Source organism: Opisthorchis viverrini (assembly GCF_000715545.1).
Source record: "Opisthorchis viverrini unplaced genomic scaffold opera_v5_148, whole genome shotgun sequence".
Classification (NCBI taxonomy): domain Eukaryota; kingdom Metazoa; phylum Platyhelminthes; class Trematoda; order Opisthorchiida; family Opisthorchiidae; genus Opisthorchis; species Opisthorchis viverrini.
The window spans coordinates 402196-419899 of NW_008751805.1; the positions used below are offsets into that span (position 1 = coordinate 402196).

Below are 17704 nucleotides of genomic sequence, written 5' to 3' on the forward strand. Positions count from 1 at the left end.
AATCAAAATTTTTTTGCAAATGTCCCATCAGACTAGCCCGCATAGAACTATTAATACCAATTCCACTAAAATTATGCAATACTAAAATTTGTGTAAGCGAAAACCTGCAAATCAGAAATGATTTTGAAGTTATGAAAAGTGCCAGCTGATATGACCGAATAGTTCAGACATTCATTCGATTACGCATGCGGGTCTCATAAAACAGGAAACCCAGTGGGCCTTTGGAGTGGCATTCTCCAAAACTCATTCGGGATTTGAACCTGACACGGAAAAGTCTCTTTGAACGGTCGTATTACATTTTGCCAGTGATTGTTTTGGGTTAGAAGATTCACGGCAGATTGAGCGTCGATCAAAAAGCCGAGTTTATTTCAAAGAGGCAAATGTTTATCAAAACTGCATGCAGTCTGAAACGAGATCCGTAGAAATCCCGTTACGGAAAGTTAGAATATTCTGTGTGCATAAGCTGTTCTAACCATAAAATAGGCGCCCAGAGATGGTTATCAAAGGAATGAGAGGGTAGGTCTACCAATATTTCGCCTTTGCTTCCATATTATTCCAGTTTAATTCTCCGCATTACATTCTCATCAAGTATTGCTTTGGCAGTTGCCCGACGTATTCAGTCTTTTTTTTTCAAATTTCTGTCGAATAACTACCAATGCTCATTGTAATCACGCAGTATAACAAAGTATCTTCACATTAGGCAGGGGAGTCCTTACATAACGATCAAAATGCAATGACATTTTCAATATTACACATTGTCGACAAAGTCAAACGACAAAAAATATTTCCTCCTGTTTATGTTCACTCGATTCCGAAGAGTGAACATACTGTTCCACAATTTGACCGGGATTTTATAATCACTCGGTTAACCCTATTATGCTTACATGAACCATTCTTATACTCTTGGGAAACAGAAAGTTTTCTAAAAATCATCCAGAGGGATTTTAAATTAAATCGCTAGGTTTGTGAAAAATAACGTAACGTGTCTCCAATCATACAGTGTACGAACGGCGAGTTGGTACAAGTACTCTGTGAAAAAATTTGAAGGTAAATTTTTCATTTTGGTGCCCCTAATAGCCGAATTCGTAAAATATACTTGTCGAGGTAATCCAGGTTACTGATGCCACGTAGAAGCCTTTTAATTTGATGGGAATATGTGCAAACATAAGCAGATGAGTCACTCGCTACTGACGCCTATTGAAGGACTTCCAGCTGATCTGAATTTTCGGGGTTTCCATGTGTTTAGAAGACCATATCGATTTTCCAATCAACTGCCGCATCGATTATGGGGTTTCTGTTTTATTTTCGGGTGTCGGACAGCATTAGCCCTGGTCAAATGGGCAGCCTTTTCGGAAGATTTGTAAATCGTTAGGTCTACCTAACCTTTTCACCCCTTCGTTTTTAACTCACTGGTTCGCGTAACTAACAACAACGCATTGCCAAGGTAACTTTGGGCTGATGTTGATTATTTAATGTCCACACAACTTTGATGTCTGTCCCCCTACTGCTCGCATTAAAATTGGCAGTACCTCCAGCCAACGCCTACTCTGCGTTATGTTCATTTGTTAACTGGCATTATGTTAGAACGCCGGTCGCTGATCATGGTTGGCTAGATGCCGGGCAAAATCAGCAGCAGCGTTGTGGCCAATCAGGGCACGAGCAATTGTGACTCAGTCAAATAAGTGAATCCGATTGGCTGAATGGACCGAGGGTCAAGCAGCTGTTTGCACGCCCGACTACATGACAAGTAAACATATACACGAGAAGAATGCCGGGCTATTAGAAATTGTAGCCAACGCATGTAGTTTACGTTGATTTTCGAGGGGATGCGATTGTTCACGCAATCAGTGGGACTAATCGTGTCCTCCATTGGGATTCGATGATTTTTTAAACCTTGTGCAAAATGTCTAACAGCCCCAGACATCCTGCTTTTTACACCTCACGTCGACAGCTTTGGGCAACACTTCCCAGCCCAAAGTCAACGTGCACTAACAGATGGCTGACAAGAACAGGTCTTGGAACTAACTGTACAAGTCTGTTTGATGTGTGGCACGCACTGTTCACCACAGGGACAGTCCTGTGGCTCATAGTTAATGCAATTTGGAGATATGGAGAGGTCAAAGCTCAAGCCTACCATCCCCGTTTCGGTGGTGGTTGGAATGATATCTTCACCCTGAACGTTCAACTTTCTGCAATGATTATCGCCCTGAGCCTACTACCGGTGCTGGTTTATGCCACGACCAGCCGCACTGGTCACTTGGCTAATGATTCGGTCATCCTTGGTCGGGATGTAATGCATTTGCACAAATGTCTGTCCTCATGTGAACCACTTCAGGGTGCGTGGAAGTCCTCCGTCTCTGGTTCTGCTGGCAATTCTTTGGATCATCCTGCGGGACAGAAGTCCACGCGTGCTGGGTCTTTTGAAGATGAAGAACTCAACAAACTGATATTGAAGAGGAGGAGAGGAACATTTTACCGCAAACTGGCTGACAAGTTTCGCCCGTTTTCATCGGTTCTCTACGTCGTGATTGTATATATCCTCCTATTCCCGGTTTGTTTGATAGAAACGGAGCAGTTGCGCCATGAAGCTATCCATCCACGTAAGTTTTGCTCTGTCAAAAGTCTTTTCATATTAATAATATGGATAAAGAAAAGTATGATCTGAAATATGGGAATAAAGACATCAGTAGTTTAGTCTTTCGAAGGTGATTTCGACAAGCTGGACTGCTGTAAGAAAGATGAGCTTGAAACGTACAAAAGCTCTATTGCACCTTGCAAGATTGAATTCTGTTTATCCGTTTGTTGCTATTATACTGGCTGCTGATAAGTTTCGGAGGCGTACTCTTCTCTCAGGTGCTGAACATCACGAACGGATTGATCCGTTTCGTTTTTCACAAGGTGATGGATGTTCAGTCAGAGACCCTTAAAACGCAGGCGCAGGGGGAAAGGGGTTCAAAGGATAGACAACCAAGGTACGAGAGTATCATATGAGGTCACCCGCAGAGCACGATTAAGTTGTAAATTCATTAACTTGTTGCGCCTCGTTTAGTGTTCATTTGGTGTTTACAATCCAACATTCTAAATGTGGTTGCACACAACAGTGCACGGTACCATTCAAACTTTGGTGATCAGCGCAATTGTTTATAAGAGTGAATCATGACCCAAGGAATTCCAGGGGTAAGTTCGTGGCTAAGTTCTCAGAGAGCAGGCAGAAGAAAATGAAATTTAACAATTTGTGACTCTATGTTTTACAGCATCAACTTCCTTGAGCTTTAGTCAACTCAAACTGACTCGAGTATACTTGAACAACAGAGAATTTTTATTTCAAACGGAATACTTTTCACAGCTTATAAATGACACTAGTGTTAGTAAAAGACCAGGAACTCTTTAAACCTCAAGTAGAATAGGGGGTAGCGACGGCACCAATCTAAATTTTAAAGTGTCTGAACAGTGGATTGTTCACCGGTCGATTTTTTTCAGGTAGCCCTTTCTTCAGGTAACCTCTCTTATGTAGGTTTTGCGCACCATGTCCTTTGCAATGAAAAACACCGTTTTTTAAGCCGCTCAAACGTGATGGTCCATGAAGCAAACAACATCACTTCTCAGCGCAGAACCCTCTGTACAGCAGTTTAAACGAGTTTAGTCAATAATTTGTCATCGTTTAACACTTGTTCGCCTGTCTTGTACATGAGCAGCAAATTGTGTCACAGTTGTTTACCTCTATGGAAATCACTTCAAGGAACCAAGCAGAAGTGAATATTCCTGGGGTTTTTCTCCAAATCTCACGTATTATCTGACACTGATGCGGTGATCCTACATGAAGGTCTTACAAAGGAAATTGAAATTCTAGAACGTTGCTCTCATCGCGCTGCTCCTACCTACAGTAAAACAATTTACACTCTTTGGTGCTTATTATACGGATTACAACCATATTGATTTATACAAATTAGGTTTGCGGCATGAATACTGCATCTAACCAAAATCTCCGTGGTAGAGTTCATTGGTACGATCGGTGTTGAGTTACGATCTCTATATCCATTCTATGGATAATTCAATGTCTGAAATTTAGCCGTTGGCCACACTACACAGTCTTGGTTCACACATTATTCGAACTGAATCTCCCTTTTCACCGAGAAGTCTGGAGGTAACACCCGTGACACCTTAATGAGTGTTTTTCGGATCAAGGTTCATTTCACGGGTGGTTCGTGAAAACAAACAAAATATATTTTTTAATGAGGAGCTTTACCGGGGCTTGAAGTAGAGGTCTTCAGGACCGCTTGAATTTTGGTTGCACGAAGTTACATACGATTAGACACTTTATTCTGTTTGTTGCGGTTAAGAAATGGGCCTTTGGACAAGCTTGCGTTGTGTATATTTGATCGTCGCGTATGAATATTTCAGGCTGAATGTTTCAGATGAATCCCATAAAGGGTGAAACCGGTCGTGAGCTGTCGACGGATTTTCAGCAACCTTATGAGTAGTACATTACAAAGATATAAATGTTTCAGACTATTCACTTATGAGTATACATTACAAAGATATAAATGTTTCAGACTATTCATCTGTTTTGGGGGGAATATTGCTGTTTCAGAAAGTGAGTATTTATAGTAGTATCGTTTACTCTATCCTTCATATGGTTCCAGCCGGTTAAATACCTTTGGGTGGCTTCATCAACCTGTATGATACGCACGAAACCCTATGCTGTTACATATCCTGACTGAGATCATTTTGTACAACGTAGCAAACATCTGTTTTTGACTGTTATTCCCGATTACCTGGGTTGGATTGGATAGTATCCACATTTGCCACTCTCCTAAACATGACCAAGTAAAATTTGCTATGGAGTTATATTCAAGTAGTAGTGGCGAGTTTTTGTGCGTTTATTTGCTCACCGTTCCACGTTTAGCACCCGAAATTCGAATAAAAACTGTGATATTTATATTTCCGTGGTGCTGTCTTCGTATTCATCCAGTAAGAATAATAAACTATGGTCGAGAATGGCCCATATTACTCTCCCAACATGAGGACTGGCAGGCGGTTTTAGTCTGATAACATAAGAAGCTTTCATTTTTTCACAGAGGTGTGGTAAACAATCGGTGGATTTATTGTTGGGCAAGGTTTCACTTTTGGAACAAAAGCTTTGTAGGGCCAACTGAGTAAGTAAGCAGGTTGATTGGGTTTTAAGGCAGTAAGGGAACCAACCCATGAGATTTCTTATGCCTAGTCGACTCGGTCAGTCTTGCGTCAGTCTCTGAAACGATTACTATCCAATTGGTCCCAAAAATTTTCCAACTGATTTAAAGGCTTTCATTTTTGTTAATTTAATTCATCGAGGCTGTCCTTTCCATCGTCAAAAAGTAAATAATTTTAACTAAACGCAGTGCCAGCCAAATCGTCGCGCTGATGTAGGTACAGCCTATTGGGGGGTATTAATTGTTGAGGACACACTAGAATAACAAATGAAAACCAAATAATCAACGGAGATTTCGTCCTGCAAGTGAAGTCAGTTCGTGTTGGCTAGCCAAGGAGCACTTTTCAGCTGTTTCATCCTTATTGGGAATCATCTCTAGTTGCGCGACTCGCGCATTTGAAACATCCTGGATTTCGTGAGATACGCACTTTTGATGATTCTCAACAACCTACAACATAAATTCTCTTAACTTCGAGAACAAAATCGCGATTGGAAATCATGAAATCCCCTTACACTAACAATACGCTGATAAAATCTTTCATAGCTGGAGGTGACGTTTGATTGTGCTGCACTTGTACACTGGCCAGCCATACCCTCAAGTTACCTTATCTAATAATACTTCAAGCTATTCTTCTGATGTTGTGTTTGAGCAGCCATCATTGCCATCTTCCAGAATATTCGTTGTGCATGACATTTTACTTCAATATGTAATCCATCCCATCGTATTTGGGAAGCTGAAATGCCACCTGCTTCTATTCATTCCTCTGCAGGACTGTCAACAAGCTGAATTTTATGCACTCCATTTCGCGCTTCATATACCCTCACAGACCAACTCCTCAGTCTTGAACTTACATATCCAGGATACCATTCAAAGCGTCAGGAGATCAACATAGATGAGGAATTATCTACCTTCTGTGTCGTAGTTTTGAGTATGAAGAGCAAGTTAGGGTGAAGAATTTAAATTTCCTAATAATCGGTACACCAAGTAAACCGGAACAAGACTGTGGTTTGATCAACCCTTTGTTTGACCAGAAACGCCAAATAAATTGAAAACGATAAATCTAAAGAAAAAATGAAGTTGCTCCCTCTTGAAGACAATCTTTATTTTTGGAAAACACTGGTTCTCCGGTGAAGTACTTATGTGTGTACATAACGCGCCTGTATACTCATCGTTTTGGTCCTCATACTGCGAGGAAATCAGCCTGTCGCAAATACGTGACCGGAACGTCGGGTTTCTAAAAGACAAGAATATCTATTTTTTAGTTTTACCGGACACAGGGCTGTATGCTTTTGCATCACGCGGTGATCAATATATTAATGACTGACAAACAGGAGGTTCATAACAACAGCTTTAAATAAATAAGATAAACGAAGTAGATGAGTTAGATGTTTTAGTCTTCTGGAGATTTAGCTGTCAGCATGTGCCAAGACAAACAAAAGCAAAAACCACGAAAATAACTCCAAGAGATGCACAGGATCACGCTGTTCACGAACCGTATGTAGGGTGAGAACAGTGCAGAAAGTGAATGGTAACTTGTTTATTGAACCGCTGAATTGTTGAATGCAGGTTGACAGGATGACTTTAAGACGTTGAAATTTGCAGAGATAAAATGGTTTACGGTACACCACAACAAAGGAGCTCAATGGGGGAATGACACAGGTGTTTTGTAATGTGCTCATCGGCTTGAAAAATGCTTTCTTTCCTGTTTTTTTGGAAGTAATTTTAGTAAAAAATTGAGCACCGACAGGAATCATCATCATCAACATCATTGACAACACGATATCAGTGTTCAATACTGATGATACGAACTCACACAGTTTTGATGGCATGGCAAAGTGGATAAAAACGAGGTAAGATGAATTGGGATTTCAAAACCCAGGTGCCACGAATATTAGAAAAAATTGTGAACAATAACTGAAAAATTACATCTGGCAGGAGTAGCGAACGCAATAGTTCGACCACCACTGGTAACCCACATAAAGACTCGCGCAATCAAATCAGAGCGTGGATGTGAATAAATGTTCACGAAAATTGGGATGCAACTCTGATTACTCCTTGGGCTCTATGAACGTGCTGATGGCCAATATACCAAATCGTTTCCAAGGTCTACAAAACTGGTCTTCTTAGTCACCAAAATATTACACACACTATTAGGGACGTTGAAAGATGTCTCACCAGACAAAACAATTTTGGCGAACGGCGGCATCGCAATACATTCTCGTCAACTCAGTTTTGCAGAACGCCTCACATAGTACATCGGGCAAGCAAGACAGAATCACCGTCAGCATTCGGATGCCTCACATAGTACATCGGGCAAACAGCAAGACAGAATCACCGTCAGCATTCGGTCAACGATCACTGAACATTGGAAACAGCCGAGTTGGAAGAAACTAGGTTATTGTGTTAAGTTCTCATTAGCACCGTTTGGCGATTTTAGGTCGTAGGAATGGCGGAGGCACTGCACAAAACAGGCCTAGAAGGTGAATACACACAGTTCGCATGCGACTAACACTTGTCACACAAACTACGTTCACAGATGCATCGCGTATTAGTTAACCTAAACTCAAGGACTCGACACGTAAACAGGTACTTACCACTACAGGAGCAGACAGCTGAGCACAAGCTATTTAACGACCAGATTCTATGATGGTCTGCTGATTCGATTAATCATCTTGATATTACACGTCCGTAAGAAACGTTATGCATGGTGGTAGGAGCGTCAGAATTATTACTAGTCGTCATGATTTATTGGAGAAACTTCTCCATCTGACAAGTTATACATAGCGGCAGACTTATTCGGCGGAAATCCTAGATTGATTTCGCTCTACTTCACACGGCAGATTAGAAGCCTGAGGGAAATTCATCAACGAACTTTGACAAACGTGATGTTGTATAAAACTTGGTTTATCGACAGACACCTATTCAGTGCATTCGTCTAGTGTTCAGTTGTGCGAATCCTCTTGCAGTGCTCTGTTGCTACGATTAGATAGCAAACTAAATAGTTGTCAAGTTTGGTAATCCTTTCCAGTATGTCAGTTAAATTACTTTATCGTCAGTGTCTTGAAGGGTACTCCTTCATAGAAACACGGCATAGCCAACTGTGTCTTGACAGTTTGGGTGACACCTCACCATCGTTTGAATACGCTAATGTATTGAGAACTGCTCAGTTCTGTACGTAACAGGCCTTATGACATCAGGCTTCCACTGGGTCAACTTTATCAAGTCGGCCTCTTAGGGGACTCAGTGCAAACCGTCGGTAACGTGGACTTCCTGGATTGGGGTATCTTAAAATAGTCCGACGTAACAAACAAATACGGAAGTGGGTGCCAGTGAAGTACATCATATTAAGACTATTACGAATGTAAATAATATGACGAGGTTCCTGGTTCAGTGTTGCAGCGCCTCCATTAGGTCAGTACCTGAAAAAAGACGAACTTCATAATCACTGAACTGAGTAATATCGACAATTCAGTAACGAAAAGAGCGCTAATTACCACCTTCAATTTTCGTAGGAAAACAGTGTTTGGATGATGAGCCACAAGGTGAATTGTAGTATGCCTCCTAGGATTTCTATAGATTTGGTCACTCCAGTAGGTATGGTATTCTACCGGATTTTCTTATGGTTATTTCAAAAGTTACTTTGTTTGGAAAGACCCTCCTACAAGGGCACGTTGCAATTAATTCCTACACGGTGGAATGTTTATCAGGAGGCGCCGAGTAAAACCAAATGGTTGTTAGATAAGAATTTGAACTCTGAATGTTCTGGCCACTATAATGTACCACATCAACTGGGACGACTGTCAAGAATTGCGGATGAACATTTGGCCACAAGTGGTGAGTCACACAGGACTAGTAACTGGTCCAAATATTTCTGGAATCACTCTGTTCCCTGAAAACTCTCAGATATTATCCATCCCGTTGCGCGTAGAATTTAGATCATTTAGCCCCTACACACATTATTCCACGTACGTTTGGATGGTCGGTAATGATTATTAAATTCTCACCTAACGCTCAGTTCATTCCTGAGAACAGTAAACCCACGCACGTCAGCATCCATCACTGGTGTCATAACCGGCAGCAATAGCCAATCAATCAATTCTATTCTTCATTTGCTGTAAAATGAACCAAACACCGACGCAGATGAGCCGTCAAAAATCGTCCTGCCTCCGCCGTAGGATGTGACCGGCTTTGTCTCAGCTACAGAGCGAAAGAAGATGGAAGTCACAAAGGGAATCCCTCGCGCAAAGATATTTTGTTGACGGGTGTTACATTGTGGTGACTGAGTCTTTCTCGTACCAAAATTAGGCGGATTTGCATTGGAAAAAAGACTGCAAAGCTTGTTTATCCAGGATATCTTCAGATGAAAGTTTCCCTTAAATCAGATATAGTGTATTCATTAGAAAAATTAATAACTGAAATGACTATTGTACTTCACTTTGTCACATGTATTTTCCGGGAGCAGCTCGCTCGAAAGATTTTCCCAATTGGTCCATTTATTTCAGAGAAAAGTGACTAATTGAGTCCACCAGCTCGGTTGAAATACATAGCTCCCCCCAGTGCCTTCATCATCCTTGAGTTTAGAAGAACAAACTAAAGGTCAAAAAGGCCTTCACTACGGGATACTTTTGCACCATGAACTAGCAGAATGCCCCGCATTTGGATGCGAACTGTTTATCGGGTTGGAATCGGAGGGTTAAGTAAGAGTACTCAGTATTGACACGACCAATGGTAATAGAACCAACAAAAGCAACTGTTTCTCCGCAGTCAGGCTGTGCGTCATCTTCAATGGCTTTTGGCAAACTCGTTTACTAAGCGACCTTTGCGTTACGAATCACCTTTATTCGATGTGAGGTGAGAACAAAACCAGAGACTGAATGGAATGAGTAAGTAAGGATATAACGCTAGAATGAGTGAAAGGAATCCGGTACGCCGTAAGCCCGGAGCTCCAACAAACTGTCACCAAATTAGACAAACCTGATATGTGGGATATGAAACGTATCGCTCTGTTTTTTTTTGATGCCGAATCTGAAAATCGCTTGAAATGCTGAATTTAGCATACTTACTTGGCTTAGCATACTTACTTACCTGTTTGTTCAAACGATAGTCATAACCGCGTACCTTGGAAAATTTCTGGTACCTGGTGGCAATTAATTTTCACATCGTTTTAAATTAGACAGGAAAGACTGAAGCTCAGGGGTGCATAAACTAGTCGCTGTATTCATGACAGATCGAAGTCATTTTGATTCAGTGAGGTCCTCATTCCAGCAATTTCACATTTAGGTTTTAGCTACGTAACTCAGCACCGTGATTTCTTTAACAGTTCCAAGTGTGGTTTTGTCTTTCACACATCTATGTGAAGTCATAGGTTTGTGTGTGCGATAGTAACCAACATATTTTCAAAGGAAACCTGATACCAGTTTCCTGAATGGGAACAGTTTGTGTGACCAGTCGAGGAGTAGCACCAAGTCTATGCGATCTATCTGAAGGACTTTTAAAGATGGGGAAGTTGAGTTTGTTTTCATCATTGCATTGGATGCGGAGTGCAACACCGGCAAGGCTAAAGTACCTTGAAATGTTTTCTGAACGTGAGACCTGTCAACTTTCAATCTGTTTTGTTCAATCCATTCCGGTTGTCAGGAAGCAGGTTGACTCTCAGTAAAGCCAACTTCTGTCGACGGTCGAAGTAGTTAGCTAATAAAAAAACTCGGAAAAATTAAGCGCCGAAGCATTTTCATTTTAAATAAAGTAAAAAAATAAACAGTTTTTATTGTTATTTTTTCCACTGAAAAACCTGATTTTTTGCAAATTATCCCAAAGAATTGGCCGGTCAGCCCAATGGAAATGTATATTTAGAGAATGACTGGTGTTCATTTACTGCTAATTGGTATTAAGGGCTATTTGGGAGTAGAACTAAAGTCACCTCACTCAAGTCAACTTTACACTTTTTATTTCGGACAGAACTCCTCATTAATTTAATTCTTGAGTCATTGTTCACGCCAAAATACGTGAAACCGGAAATTTAATGGTATCCGTCTATGTAAATATCAATTTCGTTCTCCTTTAGACAGTGAACAGCTCTATCGTTCTACAATTACTAGGTCATTTAGAAGCGTTTTATGTGCGTACCATCAAGCATCCGTTTCAACTACATCGAACGGTAATATGAGGTCGAATGTAACTTTCAAACAAATTTCTCTATACACCAGGAACTGGATCCTGGGACTTCACCCACCTGCTGTTCTCCAAGCGGTGGGAAACCGGAAGTACAATGTCTGGAAGTTCAGTCAATCGGCCCACATTAGCAATATAAGTCCTTGGGTTATGCTCGACAGTAAACAACTTTTCACAGTTCAACCAATACACTCATTTGCATATCAGCTTGGTTTTCACAGGAGGCTCACGTGACTTCCAGCTGAACCTCTCGTTCGTGATATTCCTCAGCTGAAGATGTTGATCGAAGGCCACCACATGTTGTAGTTGCCTTGATAGTCAGATATGGCAGCATATTTTCATGAAAGAAACTACCCATAAGTTTACTGTAGAGCCGTCAGCAATCCTGAGGGTAGGTGAAATCTCTGATGACCACAGTCCAGGCTTAGGCCACGTGATATTGGAGCCAATTTAAAAACAATACTACCAACGTACATCCTAATATCACCACTTGTTGTTACTCAGTCCAAACGTGCTTTTTACTGACCCATTTCACTCTCGGTTCATGGGCTCTTCAGTCATGTTTACGCCGTAAAACAATGTAGCCCTTGCGCTGAAGCCATCACCAATTCTCGAAAATGATTCGTTGGTCAGGAATCAAAGTTTGTCTTTTGCTAGCTAGGACTGTCCGGTTAACACTCACATCAAATGCGAGTACCAGAAAACACTAGACATACGCTTCACTGCTGGGGTTGACAACATGTGATTACTACTTGTTTTACTACCTCGCTCGCCTAGTGATATCTAGAAATGCAGGACTTTATTCTGAATAGATTTATTGCTTATAACCTTCAGAAAATTACCTGCGGCCAAGATAAAAGAAACTCTGATACTCCTTTCATTCTTTCATTTTGAAACTCTGTTATTACGATGGTAATGAAAAAGAGAACTTCATTCCATTTGACCCCATCATCATCATTTCGATCACAGTCACACAATGTGCAATGTTCTCATTCACTTGTGTCCTGAATGGTCGCCTCCGATGAGGGGGTGGACCTGAATTTATTTATTCTGGTCAGTCTTGTTGACGTTTATGTATGAAAAAGGTACTCATCAAATGTAGAGTAGCCGAGGAGACACACACTAGGGTAATCTAGAAAGTTGTATCAGTATCAAAAGCAAGTTACACCAAAAAAGTTCACGTATCATATTTTCCTCCTTCCGGAGCTATTGCAGTGTCCGTTATTAGCGAGCGTTTGTTCGGCTGTTTGGAAAGTTTTGTCGTATAGGAAGTTAGATTCTTTATGAAAGCAAGGATGTCCAAACTATCTGCAACTAGAATTTGTCACTAGTTATCTAGGATTATACCAATATAACAGGAGTCCGGAGTTCATTCATGGTCAATAAATAAAGGGATAAAGGAGCTACTGGGGCCTGAGATCAAAAGATCTATCAATTATGCGATGAAAAAACTCCATTACAAAGTCGTCGATTCGTCTGTCACCTGATGGCATTTTAGGCAGCTGTAAAAATGGATGATGACTCAACTTAAGGCAACGGGTTGCGAACAACATAAGTTAGCCTCTTGGGACGATTCCCAAACTATCTTCCAACTTGTTCACGGCCATGATTTAATTGTATCAGACCCAACACCAACGGTAAATACAAATGGTTGTGACTTAAATATACCGTCAGTAGCTTATTTTGATGGACTAAAAAAATACTGCGATAAATCTATAAAGACTCTTCTCACCGAGTTACTATTTATTATTCCCGTTGAGGATTACTACAGATAAATGGCGTTTTTTACCTGGGAGGTATTAGGTTCAACAACTGCTCATGACCGCCAACAAGTAGCCCTTAACTTGGAGCTAACTCTGGAGAAACATTCAGCGTTATGCTCCTCTTTTGGTAGGAATTTCAATAGTTCTTAAAAAGAGGTTTTGATATAAGAATTTTAAGTACAAACGGCGTGAGAGCAAAATCATGCCCACCACTGATGGTCTGGAAACTTGAATCTACTTATTGAACTCTTGGTGTTTCAGGTCTATTCCAGAGTGTCGCGTTCATGATACGTTTTATTTAAGTCCTGAGTTCATGAAGTGAGGCTCATAATACCTGGTCTGATAGGGGTGATTTTTTGTGATTATTTGGCCAAGGCGTTGTTAAAGTAGGGTAATATGATGCTGCTAAAAGCTAGGAAACGATAAATCATCTCCATCAGAAGAGTTCTGGAAAAAACTTAACAAGCTTTAGAACAGAATTCCTAGTCATCTACGATATGCCTGCTTATCAGTCTAATCGGGTTTTCGGTGTAACTTTTGGAAGCTGCTATCTTGGAGGTGCTTTCCATATGACATAAAAGTTCCACTTTCGAGGATGCATTAGCTGACTTTCCTAAAGCGGAATTTCGAACAGGGTGCGGTTGTTAGACCATATTTCCCGTATTTGTTGGGCTCAATGTCTTTTGTCTATGCAGTGTGGCAATTGAGACCTTGGATCACAACATTGCTGTACTATGGGTGATCACAAACGTACCAGAGTGTGTCTTCGAAAGTCACGCAGTGCTTCCGCAAAATCTATGCGAATAAGCTCAAGGTTGTGTAATACGCAAAATTCCATAACAGACATCCCTATAACTTCCTTCCAAGTCTAAGGGACTCGATGGCAGATCAGCCGGCACGAAACAAGTGGCAACTGTTGAAGGAAAAAAACGAAGAAGCTCACTCAGTCGCTGGCCTAATTTGAGGATCTATTCCCTTAAGAAGTTGCCGGAGTGCATTTGATTTCTTGGAGTGGTATTCGTCACGTACCTATGAGATAGCCTTTGGAACTGGTTCTTAAATAACTCGGGAATTTTTCTGAAAGACAAAGAATAAAATAATCGAGCGACCGGGTAGAAGAGGACAGAAATTTCCAGCGCAGTCATTTCCTGCTCAGAAGTTTGAAAACACATCACCAGGAATGTCTCGCAATTTAGTGGATGTGACGCTTAGGTGAAGTAAAAGTTATTCCACCTCTGAACTGGGATAAACTAGGGATGCGAGCAACCAGAAACATATTCCGACCCACGCATGATCGCAAGTGTTACATAGGTTTGTTAAAATATGGTAAGAGAAGGTAAGGTAGACAGGCATGTAAAATAATGATCGCTGGTTTTTTTTTGCTGAGCTGGACAACTCGATTGCCCGGCTTGGTTAGTTGATTGAAGCTTCGCCCTGGCTGGCAGCACGTATATTATCATGCACGCCACACTACTCAACGATCAACCACCGTCCAATGGGTACGCTCCAATACGCTTCATGACAACGCACTGATGATGTCACCTCGATTGGTGATGAAACGTTTCAATCAAACTGCCCAACTCAGAGAATCAACCAACGACCATCTACCCTACCTGGGCGACCAACATTTTCCTCTATGTAAAGCGCGCGTTATTGGACCATGGACGTATCCTTTCACTGGTTCTAGGAAGTTTACCAAAGACGAGCAAGCTGGATACATACATCGTCTTTGTTTTCCATAATTAGATTCTTTCATACACATTGCGCCTAACTAAACAGGTCGTTGACCTAAAGAAAATATCGTGGGCTTGAAATTACCTTCCGCTTTTTCGACTTTCTTGCGACTAGAATAGTTTCATGATTACAGAGTTCGCCTGAAATCTAAAAATTCTGTTTTTTTTTAAGTTTTTTTCTGGAGAGGGTCAAAATTGTCATTTTAAAGGATAGGTTAATTACCCTGGACACACACCTGCGCCTGTAAAACTGCCAACGTTTTGCACCTGGTTAGGACAGCATAAACGGGACGTTATTACTGGTTTCTTATTACGTAAACGAAGATGCTTTGAGTTCCTATTGTGTTATTCCTATGATTATGCCAAAATATGTGACTCTTATCAGCAATGTAATGCAAAGATTCCCATGACCTTGTGTATCAACTGTCGTCAGAAATTCAGCTTTAGATAGATGCTTTCTTATTTAAACCTAAGCTGGTTTGGGGGTAAATAGAGTGCAAACACCAAAAGGGGTGCTCAAATTAAAAAAATTATACATCTAAGCCAATCTGCTTTGCTTATCTTGATCTATTGCTTAAAAAACTCAAGTAATCTGGCAGAACGTTTTACACATACGTAACAAAACCTGTCATCAAGGTTTCTGTGCGTTTGCTGATGCTGTATCCTATCGATCTGTTTTGTTTTGGCACGAAGGGAGTAAATAACAGTGATTAGTGAATTCATATTGATCATGCGAGGTGTTGGCTTGTTTCAGTGTCCGCCCTAAGCTATAGGTTGGAAATACTTTGCAAGCGAATGCACCTATTCATTACTTTCAAGACAACTCGATCAGATATTAAATTTTTTATGATGTAATTCAAACTCTCTGTTGAGCATTCAATTATCTGACCATAGCGAATTGAAACTTCAGAGCACTTTTCTTATTGGACATTAGTACCTACACATGATGGGAGGGTGAATCCGCCCTCATACCACATATTCACAGCGTGTTTTGTGTGGAAATATCAAACCCCTATTCAAGTGGTGAATCAACGGCTACAGGCCTAGACACATGAATGGACTACCATTTGAGTGACGAAGCAATAAACTACTGAAAAAGTTTGCGAGTCATTAACCAAGTGATCGGTTTGCGAGGAGGATGAGTTAGGTTTCCTATCGGCCCTTGTCTGAATAGCTGGTGTCAGAAACTCATTGTTTTGTCTCACAAGTGAAGATCCTTAAACCTCAAGGCCGGAAACGAACGCAAGAAGATTTTTCGTGTAGGTTTCATCAAGGTCATCCTCTTATCAAATCGCATCGCAACTACAGACAACGCAGATACAGAGATAAGCAATGCAGTGATTTAACTACCGTACTAATTTCCGGCGGCAAGTAGATTCACTGTTTGTTTCCCTAGGCGATCGGAACAGGCCATAGAATCCACAGATGCATGAAAAAAGAAAGAGCAGTAAAAGAAACTAATGTCAGTGTTGCTCATCTCTAATAATTGTTCACGAATGGCGAAATCCCACACTGATGCACGCAAACGACAGAAAGGCGGTCAAATAGTGCAGAATATCCTAACTAAAGGGACGCAGCTTCTCCATTCTGTAATGCATTTAAGTTAGGATCACTCATTATCTGTTTTCTTCTGTACAGTATTTAAGTACTATTTTTAATTCAAAATGCTGGTAAATGATAAAGTCCATGGAGAATAATGCGTAAACTTAGTACTACGGGACATTACCCATATTTCAAACCTATTTACTTGTTGTTGCCTGACCTTCACAGCAGGCATAGCTCACTTGCCCGGGCGACATCTGGCCTAAAGTTCACAAGAAAGGACTACCGTGTGAGGTTTGTTGACCTTTGTGCGTTGTTTTAGTTTGACCTTTACAAGCTATGATTCAGTCTACACTTGCTTCATCTATTTCGCGCACGGAAGAGACATGTGTAGTGAACTGAAACAAGACTACCTGAGATGGTGTGCATAAAAGCCGATTTCAACAAACCGGTTATTGGGATTTGTTCCCCTTGGATGGAATGAAATGATCCGTGCAATATGGCAGATAAATTTCCTGTGACCTTAACAAATGTCTTGTGGCTTATTTTTCTCTTGGTCGGCCACAGAAGGAAACAAAACGAGTCTGTGGAAAGGCTAACGGAAAGCAAAGATCTTATGCAGGTAATCGCACTCAAAATCAACCGCCTCAATATGATCTATGCCTTGGCAACAAAAGCTCTTACGGAATAAGGTGGGCTTGGGAGCAGCTGTGCTTCTGTTGGTTCTGGCAAACTTAGCGAGTGATTTAGGGCCTGCTAACATTACCTAATGTATTAATCGCTACTGGAGTTTGTGCTGTCAGGGATAATGGGGCCTTGGAATAACTACGTGAGAATCCCAGTCACTTATCGCCTTAATTGCTGACAGGGCTTGCTCTCATCCTCGGTAAATCGGTATCCCGTTGGGCTAACCTAATGAGCTTCTCTGAATTCGACTACTATTTTACCTTAAAACAACTGTTAAGTTCGCTAATTTTTTTTATGCTAGACAAGTCCTGGTTGTTGGTGAGTGACTTTGGCTTTCTTTGTTCCCTGAGGAAATCGGCTCCCCGTTTCTACACCACAATGACGGCGATTGATGTGTGGATACATTTCTGTGGGCTGACACCAACGAAAACGTACAAAAACACTGTCCAAACACAGCTGACCTTGTGATTCGATTGGGGACATGAAATCTGAACCACACCTCTTGTTTTTAATCCGTGTACCCAATCAAAACAGTCATATGTGTCCAAAGCTGGGCCAGCTACTGATTGACTCATTCGGGCCAGAAAACAGGGGAACAGGTCAGCGGTGTGACAGC

At 41.1% G+C, this 17704-nt stretch overlaps 1 protein-coding gene across 1 annotated transcript in view; it reads left to right on the plus strand.

Annotated features, from left to right (window-relative positions):
• Nucleotides 1-1903: 1903 nt before the first annotated feature.
• The window catches only part of T265_06848 (hypothetical protein), a gene marked incomplete at both ends in the record, with an annotated part of 34047 nt that continues 18246 nt past the window's right edge, over nucleotides 1904-17704 (plus strand). The window contains one exon of the mRNA XM_009172230.1: nucleotides 1904-2600. Coding sequence (XP_009170494.1) covers nucleotides 1904-2600 — 697 coding nt within the window. The remainder of the gene's footprint in view (nucleotides 2601-17704) is intronic.